The 16,352-nt window shown below is 44.1% G+C and overlaps 1 protein-coding gene across 5 annotated transcripts in view; it reads right to left on the bottom strand.

Moving 5' to 3' along the window:
- Nucleotides 1-16,352, bottom strand: part of OXR1 (oxidation resistance 1) — a 1,826,889-nt gene that overhangs the window by 467,841 nt on the left and 1,342,696 nt on the right. For all 5 annotated transcript variants that reach the window (XM_086966107.1, XM_086966110.1, XM_086966106.1 and 2 more), the window contains one exon: nt 6,059-6,211. In XM_086966107.1, coding sequence (XP_086822233.1) covers nt 6,059-6,211 — 153 coding nt within the window. The remainder of the gene's footprint in view (nt 1-6,058; nt 6,212-16,352) is intronic.

Genomic DNA, 16,352 nt, shown 5'->3' with positions numbered 1-16,352 from the left:
TTCAAAGATCGACTTGACAACAACGCCCACAACAGCAAGGAACTTTTCAACATCGTCAAGGAATTTTCCAACCCCTCGGCCAACTCCAACGACATCACCCCCTCTCAAACCCTCTGCGATTCCCTAGCCTCTTTTTTCCACAACAAGATTGCTGACATCCACAACAGCTTTGACAACCAACCCAGAAGCCTACCCACCCCACCATCAACTGACCATCTTCCCCCCGTTAACACCATTAACGCCTGGAACCCAATCTCCACCGAGGACACCATCCGCCTGATGAATTCCATCCACTCTGGATCCCCCACAGACCCATGCCCCCACCACATCTTCAACAAAGCAGACTCCGTCATAGCTCCGCACCTCCGAGACGTCATCAACTGCTCCTTCAACTCCGCTACCTTCCCAGAAGATTGGAAACACGCTGAACTCACCGCCCTTCTGAAAAAACCAACAGCAGACCCCACCGAACTCAAAAACTACCGCCCCATCTCGCTTCTTCCATTCCCGGCCAAAGTCATCGAGAAAGCTGTCAACAACCAGCTCGCCGCCTTCCTCGAAGACAACAAATCACTCGACCCCTCACAATCTGGCTTCCGAGCCAAACACAGCACTGAGACCGCCCTCATCGCAGCAACAGACGACATTCGAACTCTACTGGACAATGGAGACACAGTGGCCCTCATCCTCCTCGACCTCTCTGCAGCCTTCGACACAGTCTGCCACAGCACCCTTTTACAACGCCTCAGAAACATCGGAATCCAAGGTAAAGCACTGGAATGGATCACCTCGTTCCTCACCGGAAGAACCCAGAGAGTCCGCCTCCCACCATTCAAGTCCGAGGCCTCCGAAATCATCTGCGGCGTACCACAAGGATCCTCACTCAGTCCCACCCTCTTCAACGTATACATGAGCCCCCTCGCGGCCATCGCCCGCCAACACAACCTCAACATCATCTCTTACGCGGATGACACTCAATTGATCCTATCTCTCACCAAGGACCCCAGCACCGCTAAAACCAACCTACACGAAGGAATGAAAGAAGTCGCCGAATGGATGAAACAAAGCCGTCTGAAACTGAACTCAGACAAAACAGAAGTCCTCATCTTAGGTAAATCCCCCTCTGCATGGGACGACTCCTGGTGGCCGGAAGCCCTCGGAAATGCACCCATCCCGACAGACCACGCACGGAACCTTGGCGTCATCCTGGATTCTTCACTCTCAATGAACAGACAAGCCAGCGCCGTATCCTCTTCCTGCTTTAACATTCTTCGCATGCTCAGAAAAACATTTCGCTGGATCCCCCCCGAAACAAGGAAAACAGTCACCCACGCTCTAGTCACGAGCCGACTGGACTACGGAAACACCCTCTACGCAGGTACCACCGCAAAACTCCAGAAGAAACTACAACGAATCCAAAACGCCTCAGCCAGGCTCATTTTAGACATCCCACGCAACGAACACATCTCCGGTCACCTTAAAGACCTCCACTGGCTACCCGTCAATAAGAGGATCACTTTCCGACTGCTTACCCACGCACACAAATCACTCTACGACATCGGACCAGATTGCCTCAACTCTCGACTGTCCTTCTACACCCCCTCCCGCCAACTCCGCTCTTCCAGCCAAGCCTTAGCCACTGTACCTCGCATCAACAAGACCACCATGGGAGGCAGATCCTTCTCATACCTGGCTGCCAAAACATGGAACTCACTCCCCGCTTACCTTCGCCTCACCCAGAATCACCTAGCGTTCAGAAAACAGCTTAAAACGTGGATATTTGACAAATAATCCACCTCCCCTCCCTAAGCGCCTTGAAACCCTCTGGGTATGTAGTGCGCTATATAAATGTTTTGACTTGACTTGACCTGGCTCGATACAATCGGGTAAAGCATTGGGACCCAATGGGATCCCAATAGAATGGTACAAAAAATGGCTGGGACTGTGATCCCGCCTCTATTAGCAATGTATAACGAAAGCCTGGAGAGGGGAGAGCTTCCACTAGACCAACGAATAGCGACAATAGTAGCAATCCCAAAACCTGGTAAATCCCCAACCGAGTGCACCTCATACCGTCCCATATCCCTATTAAATGCTGAAGCCAAGATTTTAGCGAAGTTGTTAGCGAACAGATTGTTGGCCCACCTCTCACACTTAACACACCCAGACCAATCGGGGTTTATGCCCAATAGGAACACGGCCCTTAACCTAGGGAGAGTACATGGGGCACTGGCAAAGGCCCCATCGCTCTCAGAACCGGCGGTAATATTGTCTTTAGATGCAAAGATGGCCTTCGACATGGTGGAATGAAAATACCTACTTGCAGTCCAATCGCTTGTGATTTGGCCCTAAATTTTGTGCATGGGTACTTCTATACGCCAAGCCCTTGGCTCGAGTTACGGCCAATGGACACAAATCGCACAAAATATTGCAGGCAAGAGGGTCGCGACAGGGGTGCCCCCTGTCGCCGCTCCTGTTCGCACTGGTACTGGAGCCTCTGGCAACATTGATCAGAACGACCCCATTGCTATAGGGAATCCGGTGGAGGGAAGGTTGGGAGGACCGTTTCTCCCTCTACGCTGACGACATAATAGTATACCTTATGGATCCAGAACACGGTATACCAGAACTTCTTAATATTTGCAATAGCCTCTGGAAAGTGTCGGGGTACACAATAAACTGGTCTAAGTCGGTCCTCTTCATATTGAAAGGGCCGGAGCCACCATTCCCCACCGATTGCCCGCTGGGGATTCTTTTAAATACTTAGGAATACATATTACCAAAGATGCAACAGAATTTTTTGCTAGAAACCTGGCGCCCCCTCTGGAATGCTTAAAACGCGATGTGACACATTGGGCGTCGTTACCCCTTAAGCTCCTGGGTAAGGCGGCATTATATTAAATGATGGCTCTGCCGCGGTTTCTCTATGCCCTTGACAACACACCCTTCCCGGTTGCACCCCAATACTTTAGGCAAATAACGGCGCAAGTATCGATACTTCTCTGGGACAACCGATCGGCGCGCAGAGCACAGGCGAAATTACACAAAAGCCGGTACGATGGCGGGATTGCACTCCCGGACATACAATTATATTATTGGGCGGCACATCTTACGGTCATTAACCGATGGATCCATGCACCTCAGGACGATCCAGCGTATAGGGCAGATAGAGCACAGTTGGGCACCAATAACATGCTTGCCATACTTTATAACAAAGAGTTGACACCGAGACTGGAGGGACCCACGAAACATATGACCATGTTGTGGTACACATCACAGGCAAAGTTGGGATGGAAAGGGACTATAAATAAACTTACCCCGCTCTGGGACAACCCCAAATTAGGATACCCGAGACATAGTAAGGGGTTCACGCAATGGGACATGATAGGCATCTCCACGGTCGGGGATTTGTGGGACAGAGGAACGGTGGTAGCATTTGCCCAACTTCAGCAACAATATGACCTTGGCCCGACTGAGACATATAGGTATGTGCAAATAAGACATGCATTACTGGCAGTGATCCCGCCAAATACTGAAGGTCCCGAGGCCTCCCCGCTGGAAGATCGACTACTTACAGACCACATGCATAAACGCGCCACATCACTTACATATAGGAAGCTACTTAATAACCTACCAGACCCGACAGCTACACTAAGGGGTAAAAGGGTGACGGAGGTGGGGGACATAGATGACTGAGTGGCAGGAAGCCCTGGCATCGCCCAAAGAGGTGGGAATCTCCGCTAAGCTGCGGTTGGTACAGCTTAAGATCCTGCATCGAATATTTTACACCAGAACTATCTTGCATAAACTACAGAGGGCACAACATCCATATTGCCTTAGAGGGTGTGGGGAAGAAGGTACTTTTATACACACCATATGGGAGTGCTCTGCTATAGCTGACTACTGGGGCCAGGTCTTACGTACTATATCAGAGACAGTGGAGGTATCACTCCTACCGGAACCGCGTAGATGCTTACTTAATATATGGGAACCTAATGATCTTTCACGCCACAGACAGATATGGATCACGTTGGGCCTCATGATTGCTAAAAGGAACATAGCGCAGAAATGGGGGGCGGGAGAGCTGCCCTCATTGACAGTCTGGTGCAGAGACATGGATCTTGCTATCATTACAGAGCGGACGGTATATGCAACGAGAGGAAGCCCCCGGAAATGGACTAAAATCTTGGCGGCCTGGAATACTTTTAGAGGTGAAATATGTGCTCCACTGCAAGAACCTGATGTAGATAGTTTGAATACGGGTTCAGAGTGAAGGGGGATTATGGAAGGGCAAGAGGTATCGAGGGAACTGTTACGAGATATACAGTGTCATATTGAAATTGTAAGGATAATATATTTGAAAATATGTACTCTAACCAGGCTATACGAATGTCTGATTGCGTCAATGTTGCCTATATGTTGCTCAACTTTAATAAAAAACACATTTTTAAAAAAACATGGTTAATGAGGCAAACACAACGGTAGAAAGGGTTGTTAGGTAAACTTCAAGAATGCCCACAGAAGGCAGAAAGGCTTTGGGGGCCAGCCAAATGGCACACAGCTCCAGGAGGTTGATATGGTGTTTTAGCTCCAGCTGAGACCAGAAGCCTCTGAACTCCACCTCGTCCAGATGGTGCTCTAGTCCAAAGAAGATGGATGCCTGCATTAACGCTACAAATTAACAATGGGGCAAGGAAACTGGTCTGCCACAAGTCATGTAGGTAATAGTTATCCAGAGTGAAGGTACAAGTTTGCTCCTCCAAGACCGAAGCGCGGAAACTATTGCTTAAAAATAACTCCAGACCCAGTATGGGACCCGAAAGATTCAAAAGGCTCAGAATCTGTGGTATGCATTATTAATCAGAACTACCATTACCTTAATGGAACATGTTACATAATCATCGGTTTCCTTCATATCCACAAGCTTCTGTTCCAGTTGTCTCACTCTTGCTTCCATCCCAGTCTCCCCTCAATGGAATCCTGTTATCGAAAGTGTCTTAGCTGCCATAAAAAAGTTATTACTTACACAACATATGGGGGGCATGCCTCTACTCTCCGATGGAGGTTCTATGGGTGCCTCTACATGTGGTGTTTGTGTACATTACGGTGGAAGTTTTACAATGCACACCTAAGTATGTTTATCTATATGTGTGGTTCTGCATTGTTGCATTGGGATATTTTGCATGGGTTCATGTAACACAGAACGTCTAGAGCATCCCGCTTTGTAAATAGGTGCATTTAATAAGTTTTACTTCGGATAGCTGCTCTGAAGTACATAGTATTTGGATTTTTCTAAGCCCATTTAGGGCGCACCGCAATAAATCAGGATTCATCATTAGGTAAAAAGAAACTTTAGAATCCATTCTAGGAATCCAGGGCACAGCACAGCCTTTGGATGGATTCATAAACCACACCTATCTTTGAGTTTTTCCTTGCTCTACTAACTTTTCCCATCAGGCTGAAGGGCTGCCACCTTGGCTCATGACTGTCAATCTATCTCAATCTGGAAAACAATGTTTTAGTGAAAAGCACAGATACTTCATATCATTACTTTATCTCTGCACTTTTGGTTAAATTACTAGATTATTTTCGTAGAAGAATTGTTGTCGCTAGTTTTAAACTGGTATGCACTACCTTGTTTTGGTACACAGCAATGTTTGAAAAGTCACGAATTTGAAGGAAACTTAAAACGACACAGAAAAAGTGGAAAATATTTCAAAATCACTAGAAAAGTAGTTGTGTCAAAGGAATAACCTCGAATATTAACAGGAAAGCCAATTAAACAGTGAAAACATAATAATTTTGGGGCAAGGTAGACTTAAAAAGTGTCAAAGATGCTCTTAAGGCTGAAAAACAAAGTAGGTCAAAATAGCCAGCTGGAATACTTGCTATGCACACCCAATGACATGATCAGCTCACCTGTGATAACAACTACTTGGAACCTCATAAAACAATGAACTTATTCACTAGGAGGAAGTAAATTACAACTATGAACCCATTCCAAGAAAAAAATTTATATTAAAAACTTTCATAACGGAAAATAAATCCAGCGGGCTACCTTTCCATCAGTGATGTACTTGCAATTAATTTTAAGAAATTTTTCTGTAAAAGCTTCCTCTTCTTCAGAGGTCGATGACACCACCCTTGCTGGACGAACACATGTATGTGCTGGTGAAGAGGTTGCTTCTGTACGATGACACCCATCTGGATCCTAAAAGAAAAAAAATAATATACAAACAAAATTAATATTTGTATTGGCTGGAAACGATGCAATTAGAATCACTGAAACCACGCAGCATTTGAACTGGGTACACAAAGATCAACATTTTATGGGAAATTTCGTTGCAGAGTTTTTTAAATGTTGAAATAGCAATGAAAGAATTATTTGGAGTAGATAAAAATGTTTGCAGTCTTGCTGCAGACACCCTCCACTTTCTGTTTCAGACAAAACAGAAACCAAAAAGTCAACTTGTAATGAATTTTGATTCTGCCCCTTGCCCAGGACTGAATGACTTTTTAGTCTTTAGGCTTTCCTTCTACTACTCTGTTTGTTGGACTTGACCCTTTCTGCAGGGTCATCCCCAAACATTTTGCCATATACCCACCTTTGTTTTTTTAACCCAGTTTTGGTGGCTTTTAGGACTCTGCACACTTTACCACTACCAACCAGTAGTGAAGTGCTTGTGCTCTCTCCTTACAACATGGTAAGATTGGCTTATACACAATTGCCATATTTAGTGGACTTAAATGTCCCTTATAAGGTGCCCAGGGCCTGTAAATTAAAAGCTACGAGTGGGCCAGAAGGACCAATTGTGACACCCACCTATGTAGCAGTTAATACATGTCTCAGGTCTGCCAAAGCAGCTAGTGTGTGCAGAATAAACCTGTTTCCAAGCCCAAAACTTCATTTTCAGTACATACAAGTCACCCCTACGATAGACCCTGGACAGCCCAGAGTGCATGTACTTTTACGTTTTACATGTTCCGGATTTGTTAAAAACTCATTTGTTTTTCACGAATAGGCCACGTTACAACGGATGCAAATACATTGCATGCCATTACAACGCGTTCTCTACAACGACCACGTTGTTACATCACATACCATTACGACTTGCTGTAGGGGTCGCGCTTGATTTTGGAATAGTATAATTTACTATTCCAACTCCAGTCTGTGCAACAGTAGAGAAGCTGTTGGATTTTAATTCCAACACCTTCTGCCCCCTGCAGCAAGTCGTTGTAAAAACTTGCATTGCAATGGTTTGCAATCCAACAACGCGGTCATTGTAATGACCGAGTTGTAACGGCATGATATGTATCGCATGCGTTGTAAACAATGATTCCCGTTTTTAACTTCTACAAGGTCTAATCGCTCCCAAAGGGAAACTTTGGGCATTACCTTATTATATTTTATAAGTGTAATTTCCAAATGGCTGAAGGTACTCAGTTCATGTTTGAAGTCTCTGGAATTGGCATGAAAAAATCCTAACTTATGGTGAAGGCAGATTTAAAATTACAATTTTGAAAATTGCACTTTAAGAAAATTGGCATGTTTCTGCCGTGGCCTTAGGGCATGCGGCCTGTCTCTAGGTTACATGACGGAGTGTAGTTGACAGCTGGGCTTTGTTTATTCCTCCTAGACAGCGACACAGAATGGGGAGCTTAGGGGTTACTAGATAGACCATCACTGGGAGGGAGGAGATGGGCCCAGCCGAACTTACTTTTGAATGGGCTGTGCCCTGCCTCCACCAAAGGGCTGCCTACATAGCCCTTGTAGTTAGCCTGGAGCCAAGGCAAGGAAGGCAGGGCACCTATGCACTTCAAATGCCCCCAGAAGCTTCACCCCACTTCAAAGACACAAATGTGTACAAATACTGTACTTGTGACAGCAACTTTTTAGTACAGTTCTGAACATTGGGCTACTCTGCCAGAAAGGACTACTGTGCAGGTGAAAGCACTGTCACTCTGTCGGACTGCTGCTCTGAAGGACTGCTGCTCTGCTGAACTCCTGCCGTTTTGCTTGGGTGAGGACTGGACCTGCAATTCTTGAACCCAGAACGACTACATGGGCTATTTGGCTAGCCTCCTGATCAGAAAACTCTGCACCTGCCCCTGGACTCTGTCATCTGTGAGTCTACCCTGCCAAGTGGTGCCACTCTAGTCCTGGTTCTTTGGAAATGGGTTTAGGGTCACCAGCCAGCCTCTGTGGATCAAGGGGAACAGATGCATGTCCTCTGCTGCGCGGTACAGAACCACTGCATCGTTGCTGCTGTAAGGATTAAACCAGACGCAGAGACCCGCATTACCTTCGCAGCCCCATTGGAACCGCAGCACCGTATCCTCGGTGCAGGCCCACACATCCCTCGTCGATGGCACTCTCGGCGACAACAGACGCTGCATCACAGCACCTTGTACCAGACACATCGCCCCAACTGCACAATGCATCCTCGATCCCAGACTTCGCATCACAAGCCCCGTCGATGGGATTCCAGATGACGCAGGCCCGGGCATAGCAGATTTGGCGCATCTCGGAACCACTGCATCACTTCGGCTGCGCAATGCATCTTTGACGCAGATCCTCGCAACGCTCCACGAACCAGGATTTAAGATACTTTATTCAGCTGGCTTAACTAGGTCCCTGTAGCTGGCCCACACTCCATCGCAATCGGCCTGAACTTCTGACTTTGTCCCGGTCAATGTATGACCAGATATCCACAACAGGTGCTTTGTGCTATTTGTCGTTATTTTCACACAACAAAAAATTCATTGCATATCTCCAGTTCTACTTATTTGGATTGTTGTTGTATTGATTTGGTTTTATTTAATTTAAGAGAGTTCTATTTTTCAAACTTGATGTGGGGTCCTTTTTGTGTGGTGTTTTCACTTTATTACTTTTTGAACTGCTGCACAAATGCTTTAAAAATTCCCTCGGAGTTCAGCCTGCCTGCTCTGTGCCAATCTACCAGAGGGGTGCGCACACCCTAATTTAAGGTTGGCTTGTGCCTCACCCTGATAAGGACTGCAGTTGCTGCTTGACTGGGGCTCACACTCCAGTCAACCAACAACCCAATTCCTCAGGCAAAGCATTTAGGTTGGAGGAGCAGGTTCTCGTGCCAGCTACTCCTGCAACAGTTCTTCTGTCCTGACTTATTTTTCCGACCCTCTGCTGCCTTAGGTTTGTGCCTCCTCTGCAAGTTTTCTGTCTGTCTTCTGCCTTCTTTTCTGCTCTTTTTTCTACCTTCTATTTATGACGCTCTGCTCATTCCGTCAGTTATTTTGCCTTTCGGCAACTTTTTTTTACTTTATCTGCCTTTCTGCTTGTTTCTGACCTATATTTTTCCTTTTCTGCTCGTTTCTAACCTTTATTTTTTCCTCATTCTGCTCGTTTTTGACCACTACTACAGTTCTCCTGTCCAGCTTGCCCGCAGTCCGCTACCCTCTGCTGCCTTAGGTTTGTGCCTTGTGCTCGTTTTTGGCCTTCTTTTCTGCTTGTTTTTTCTGCCCACTTATGCCCTCTATATTTGCATCTCTGCCCATTATTTTGCCTCTTTCTGCTTCTTTCTGACCTTTATTTTGCCTCTTTCTTCTGGTTTCTGCCTGTTATTCTTTCTCTTTCTGCTTGTTTCGGACCTTTATTTTTCCTTTCTGCCAGTTATTTTTCCTTCTTCTGTTCGTTTCTCACGTTTATTTTTCCTCTTCCTGATAGTTTGTGCCTGCTATTTTTTCTTTCTGCTTGTTTCTGACCTTTATTTTTCATCTTTCTGCCATTATTTTTCCTATTTCTACTAGTTTCTGACCATTATCTATCCTCTTTCTACTCACTTCTGACCTATATTTTTCCTCTTTCTGCTAGTTTCTTCCCTCTTCCAGCAAATTCCCTCCTCTTGTTATTTCTCTCTTCCTACCCTCTGCTGCCTTAGGTTTGTGCTAACTCGTCAGCATAATAAATAACACTGATTTATCTTGGAAGGATATTTTTATGGTTCCAAGATGGCCAACAAAAATACGACGAGAGACAGAAAAGATTCAGACAAGCGTACAGAGACAGGCAGCAACATATACAAAGATGCAAAAAGAAACAGACACAGTTAGAGAGATCAAGGTAGACAGGCTAATACAGACTTTCGGAAAGAGTCGTATAGAGAAATTCTTGGAAGTAGATAGTGAGAGAGGCAGATTGATGGAGACAAATATAGAGGAAAGCATAAAGGTAGACAGCAAACGACAGAGGAAAAGGCAGAGATAAAGAAACAGAAAGAGACAGAGAAAGGGAAAGCGTGAGAGAGAGAGAGCCACTCGCAGGTAGACCAAGTTAGAGCGATAGAGATGTATAGCCATGTAAAGACAGATAGAAAAAGCCATAAACAGAAAGCAACAGAAGTAGAAACATTGTGAAAGAGACTGAGGTATACAGTCGCAGATAACCGTAGAAACAGATACCAGCAGATATAGAAGCAGACTTACAGAGACAAATATCAACAGAAAGATCTAAAGACAGATACAGAGGGAGATACATGTAGGGATAGATAGAAAGACAAACAGACAAACAAATAGACAAAAAGATATACTGAAAGAGAATAGAATACTATAGGGATAGGCAGATAGAACTAGCGCTACCGATAGAGACAGATGGATCAAGCGATAACAGTAGAGACACAAATATAAAGGTAAGGAGGCACAGACAGAGATGTACAAAGATGGAGCGAGAAATAAAGACAGAGAGAAACAGAGATAGAGATAGATAGGTAGATATAGGAGAAAGCAGAGGAAAAGAGAAACAGACTGATCGCTAGAGAGAGGAAAATACAGACAAAAACAATGAAAGCAAAAGATTCAGCTGCAAATAGATCAAGAACTGGTCAGGCACACTAAAAAAAAATGTAATTACTGGGAATTAATAGAGCACTATTTTACTAAACAAATTCACCTAAAGAATAACGCTACTTTTAACAACTGATTAGTTAAAACATTTTAATACAAGTTGAAAATGAAATACCAGTTTCATATAAAAACTATAACAAACAATCCCAGTGCCCACAAGAAAGAACACACTGCTGTAGGCCATTGAAATAAGACTCCTATGTGCATAACCAAACATTGTCACTCCACTTAACTGGCAAACAAGTTATCTAATGGCTGTGGTGTTAATAAAAATTCAAATATAGCTAACCAATTGCAAGTGGAGTCTAACCCAAATACCATTTTGTCTATGAATTATTATGAATTTAACAGCTCAGTCTTTCTATTTAATTTCTATTGAAGTGTCTAGCATTTTTTAAAAAATTTTTAAGAGTTTTATATAGTGCGAACTAGACCAGAAGATATCGGGTATCAGAGCGCTTTACATAGCACCCGTTTTGTTACATGAGGACACACTCATTTTCGTTTGGCACGGGGAGATTATGTGATTTGCCCAGAATCACAGGATGTTGAGCATTGTTGCTGAGACACGAACCCGGTTCCCAGGGTTCGACGTCGACCGCTCTAGCCGTAAGGCAACATTCTCTCCCCCTTATTTAATGGAAATCAAGTGTGTCAATATTATATAACACAAGTGGATTGTTCTTAGAGACCGAGGAAAACAGAGAGCCCCCCGAGCAAAGATCTGCGGACGAGATTGACACTGACTGACTGCACGGACCCGAGCTTCCCTGATCCTAGTGGGTGCGGGAGGGTATCCGAGTTTCAAGGTAAGCCTGTGTCATAAGTGTCATATTGGGTCCAAGACAGGTGGCTGCTGGGAGAGGTAGTCCATTAAGCTTTCAGCTACAAACGGCAGTGGGTATCAAAGAAGATTAAATCTATTCCAGGAACAACGATGGCTGAGGATTGGGTCCGTGAGCGCGAGGAGGCGGCACTGGACATTTTCAGCGACACGAGCAGCAATAAGAGCCCCATAACATCAGGGGGAATGGGGGAACAACAAACTAAGGAACAAATGTCAAGTCATTACTAAAGGAGTTTGAAAGATTCAGGAAGCAGGAAATTTTCAAATGGTGGGAATGTATGTCACTGCGCAGATACTTGGAGGTAGGTACCACGAGGACTTAGAGTGTTGGTAGTACCAACATATGAAAACCTGGATCCAGCTATGCTACAGGAATGGCCGGACAACAATGCCCAATCATCCAGAAACATGCTACAAATCCTAGTCAAATATGTTGCCACAGATCGTGGGAAAATTTTGGCGCAACTGGAAACAGTGAGCAAGGAACTCGAGAGTCATGGGAACCAAGACGAAATAAACAAAAGCATGGCTGAGATAAAAAACAGAGTGGCAAAATACGAGGAAACCATAAAGGAGCGCAAATAGCTCAAATTCCAATGAGACAGAAATGATTATCTCAAAGGAAGGATTTACACTTTCGCACGAAAGTTCGACAGCATTAGACGGCAGAAGTTAGCCATTGCCAACAAAAACGCGCTGGAAGAGTCCGCGCCCAGTGAATCGGAAGTCAGCTCCGGGGCAGAATCGGACTCTGGCATGAGCAATAACCCTGGACAAGCATAAGCAGTCCCGACGCCAGTGGAGGAATTTGCTTTTTTACGAGAGGACCGCCTGAGGAGTCTCAGGCCTCGACAAGAATACAAAGAAAGCAAGAATCAAGCAGCAGAAAACGCAAAAACAGGAGATGGGGCAAACAAAAACCAGCAACCAATGAAACAAACCTACAGAGGAATCAGAAGACGATGAGTGACACAACAGAACCAAAAACACAATAATTAATCTTTTCGACATGGCTCTCACATCTAATGAAGAAGTAGTACTCACACTAGGTCTATCTTTTTGCAAAATAACAAATTTTGACTATCACAAACCCGCATAGACCTACACCAATTTATCAGAAAACTCAAACTGCGCAAATATTTCTTCACCACTCGTGGAAAAAGTATAAATCAGGACAAAGATCCAATTTTGGGTGATGCTCGAGGCAATTGGAATGTGGCAGATATGGCAGAACTAGATATGGAGGATTAATGGATGTTAATGCCAGCATGCGTTGCTGCGACGTCTGCTGGCATTAACATCCACGCGGCCTCCAAGACTCCATTTAAACTTAGATCCACTTTCTGCCCACTGATGCCAAAAGACAACCTGGATATCTTTTCGGACAAAGTAATAAAGGATCTGAAGCAACTGTCGCTGGAGAGTAGCAACACTTTACAAGAATGAGACACAATGAGAGAATCGAATATGACAAAGTGATGGAAAAAATTAAAAACAGAAAAGATATTGTGGTACGGATGTTGGACAAAGGGGGCAACGTGGTACTGTGGCCGCAGGACATGTATAACAAAGAGGCACTGATGCAGCAGCTATCTGACAGGGACTGTTATGTCGGGATCAGTGCAACCAATCTAGTGAACATACAGGAGAGATACCACCAAAGCCTTTATGACTGGAGAACTGCGGGATTGATCAACAAACAGGAGTTTGATTATCTTAAAAATAACTATCCAGTCACACCACATCTCTACCTTATCCCAAAGATTCACAAAAATGAACATTGCCCCCCAGGAAGGCCCATAATATTGGCAATTGGGGGGCTATTTGAAAGTACCAGCAAGTTCATTTACTTTTTTCTGCAACCCTTTGTACAAAGACTACCTTCTTACATCAAGGACAGTGGGGATTTTTTGAAAGAAATTTATGATGTGAATTGGCAACATGATTTTGTCTTTGTTACGCTGGATGTACAAAGCTTGTACACCAGTATTCGACACAGAGACGGTTTAAATGCCATCAACACTACTTAGGAACCAGGGACATTGAACTATACCAGCACACCTTAATGTTGCTACAAATGACAGAGTGGTGTCTCGAAAATAATACATTCATGTTTGATAAGCTTCTCTACAAGCAAACACAGGGGACTGCCATGGGTACTTGCTGCGCCCCCAGCTATGCTAATTTGCATATGGGCTGGTGGGAGGAGCAAGTACTCATGGCAGGGCACAGCACACAAATGTCTGAAAATGTAGCGCTCTATAGTCGCAACATAGACAACATTTTCCTGATATGGAAGGGCAATGAAGAAAGTGAAGTAGAATTTGCAGAGCAACTGAATGAAAACACTTTAAACTTAAGGTTTACATGCACTACCAGCAAAACATCTATAATGTTCTTGGACTTGGAACTATTTATCTCCAACAATAAGATCCAATCAAGAACATATCGTAAACCCACTTGCGGCAATACCATTCTGCACGCCGGGAGTTTCCACCCACCCAGCCTCATCTCCAGTATCCCCTATGCCGAGTGTCTTAGGATGAAACGTAATTGCAGCACCCAGGATAGCTTTGAAACATCCAAACAACAATTATTCAAAAGATTGCGCACTAGAGGGTACACTGAGAAAACTCTCAAAACAGCAGAGGCCAAGAGTAATAACAAAAGCAGAGAAAGGCTCTTATTTAAACATAATGCACAAACAACATCAACTAAAGTAGCAGAGACACCACGCATCATCACAGGGTACAATGTCTACCACGCACAAGTATGTAAAATCCTTTACAGACATTGGCCCGTAGTGCGCAGCAACCCCACAATAGGACTAATCATGTGCCAAACTGCTGCAGATAACTTACAGAAGGGCTAAATCGATGAAACAAGAGTTGGTGTCTAACATTCCCAGCCAAGGCAGGAACACTATCTGGCTACAAAGTACAAAGGGATTCCACAAATGCACTAAGTGCAAGGCTTGTAAACATGGCATAAATACCAGCAAAGTGCAGCTCCCACTTAGGAAAACACCACTGGACATAAGGGAAAACTTTACCTGTAAAACAGAGTACGCCATTTATGTCTTACAGTGCACGTGCAAAAAGCAGAACGTAGGTAGTACAATACACCCAGTACATGTCAGAATATTACAACACCTAAGGGCCATCACCAAGGACGACCAGGCCTACCCAGTGGCTCGCCATATTAATGCACATCACAGTGGGAAAGTGGAAGACCTACAATACTTCGTCATCGATAGTGTTAAGAAAAATGCAAGAGGGGGAAACAGACTCTTAGCTCTCAGGAGACTGGAGTCTAGATATATCATCATGCTCGACACCAAGACTCCGAATGGCCTGAATGCTGACGAGGCCATGAGTGTACACTTGTGACATAACACAACTAATGGCCCAATACCAACCGTCTTCCAACAGTCAAGTGCTCCTCTTCCGCCCGAGCCTGCTCCTCTTAGAACATCTTAACAACGGTGCTAAATGAATACTTACAGTACAGCCGTTTTTAACTTATCACATTCACTATCAATACACAACAGAGCTTGGAGGAAGTCGCTCATTGGGTTAACTTACACGGTAAATGCACATATCAGCACTTAGGTACATAATTATATCACGCACAAAAGAATACCAGACACGGATAATACAATTCCAAATGTTCCCTCAGACACACATGCCCACTTGGGTAACAATAGCACTCCGGGTGTCTATCAGGTATTCGTAGGAATACTAAGGCCCACTGGGGCTTAATTCACAAACCGTTGCCCAGAGAGAGTTCAAGTAATCTTGTCTTGAAAGGCTACTAGGAAGCAGTACTCACACGGAAACAGGGTTCATGCTTATAAGAAGGTAGAATGCAACTTTATATCGATTGCATCATGTGGATTTATAAATTTCTGTCGCAAGTGCGGAATATTCCAGTCAAGTGCTGTTTTTTTGTAAATACAATCAGGTTATTGCACTGTAAATATTGCCCACTGTCACACACACTTTTCAAAAACATACATTTCAATTATTGTATGCCTCCCAGAATGTGCCCACGCCAAGAACTCGCGCACGCCAGACGACAGACATTTTTGCACAGTCAGACCTGCAATGAATAGAATTGCACGGGTACAAACACAATTCTTGTACTTTTCGTCACCTAGAGATTTTCTTTACAATGGTCGTAATTGTAGTATGAAATGCTTGTGTTTGTATTGTATTTCGGGTGACCTATAAGTTTTATGTTGGAAGAAAGACTACATATATCATGACACACCACATGTTGTACAATACATACTTTTCCATGACTGTTGGGGGAGGAGAATCACCATGGCAACCAACCCATGACACGACATAGCTCTTGAAACTCTGTATATATTGCACGCCACATTGAGTGTTGAGATGTTGTGAACAAGGTGGTTTTACCGCCGAAACGCATCAAGCCACTTCGTTTTAGAATAAACAAAACTCTTCTTTGATATTTTGATTCCCACTGTGTCAGCGCCTTATTTGACAAAGAAATTAAGGATTGGATTGTAAATATGTATATATATATATATATATATATATATATATATATATATATATATATATATATATATATATATATATATATATATAATATATCCACC

Source organism: Lissotriton vulgaris, chromosome 4_1 (genome assembly GCF_964263255.1).
Source record: "Lissotriton vulgaris chromosome 4_1, aLisVul1.2, whole genome shotgun sequence".
Lineage (NCBI taxonomy): Eukaryota > Metazoa > Chordata > Amphibia > Caudata > Salamandridae > Lissotriton > Lissotriton vulgaris.
This window is presented reverse-complemented; position numbering and strand designations above follow the sequence as displayed.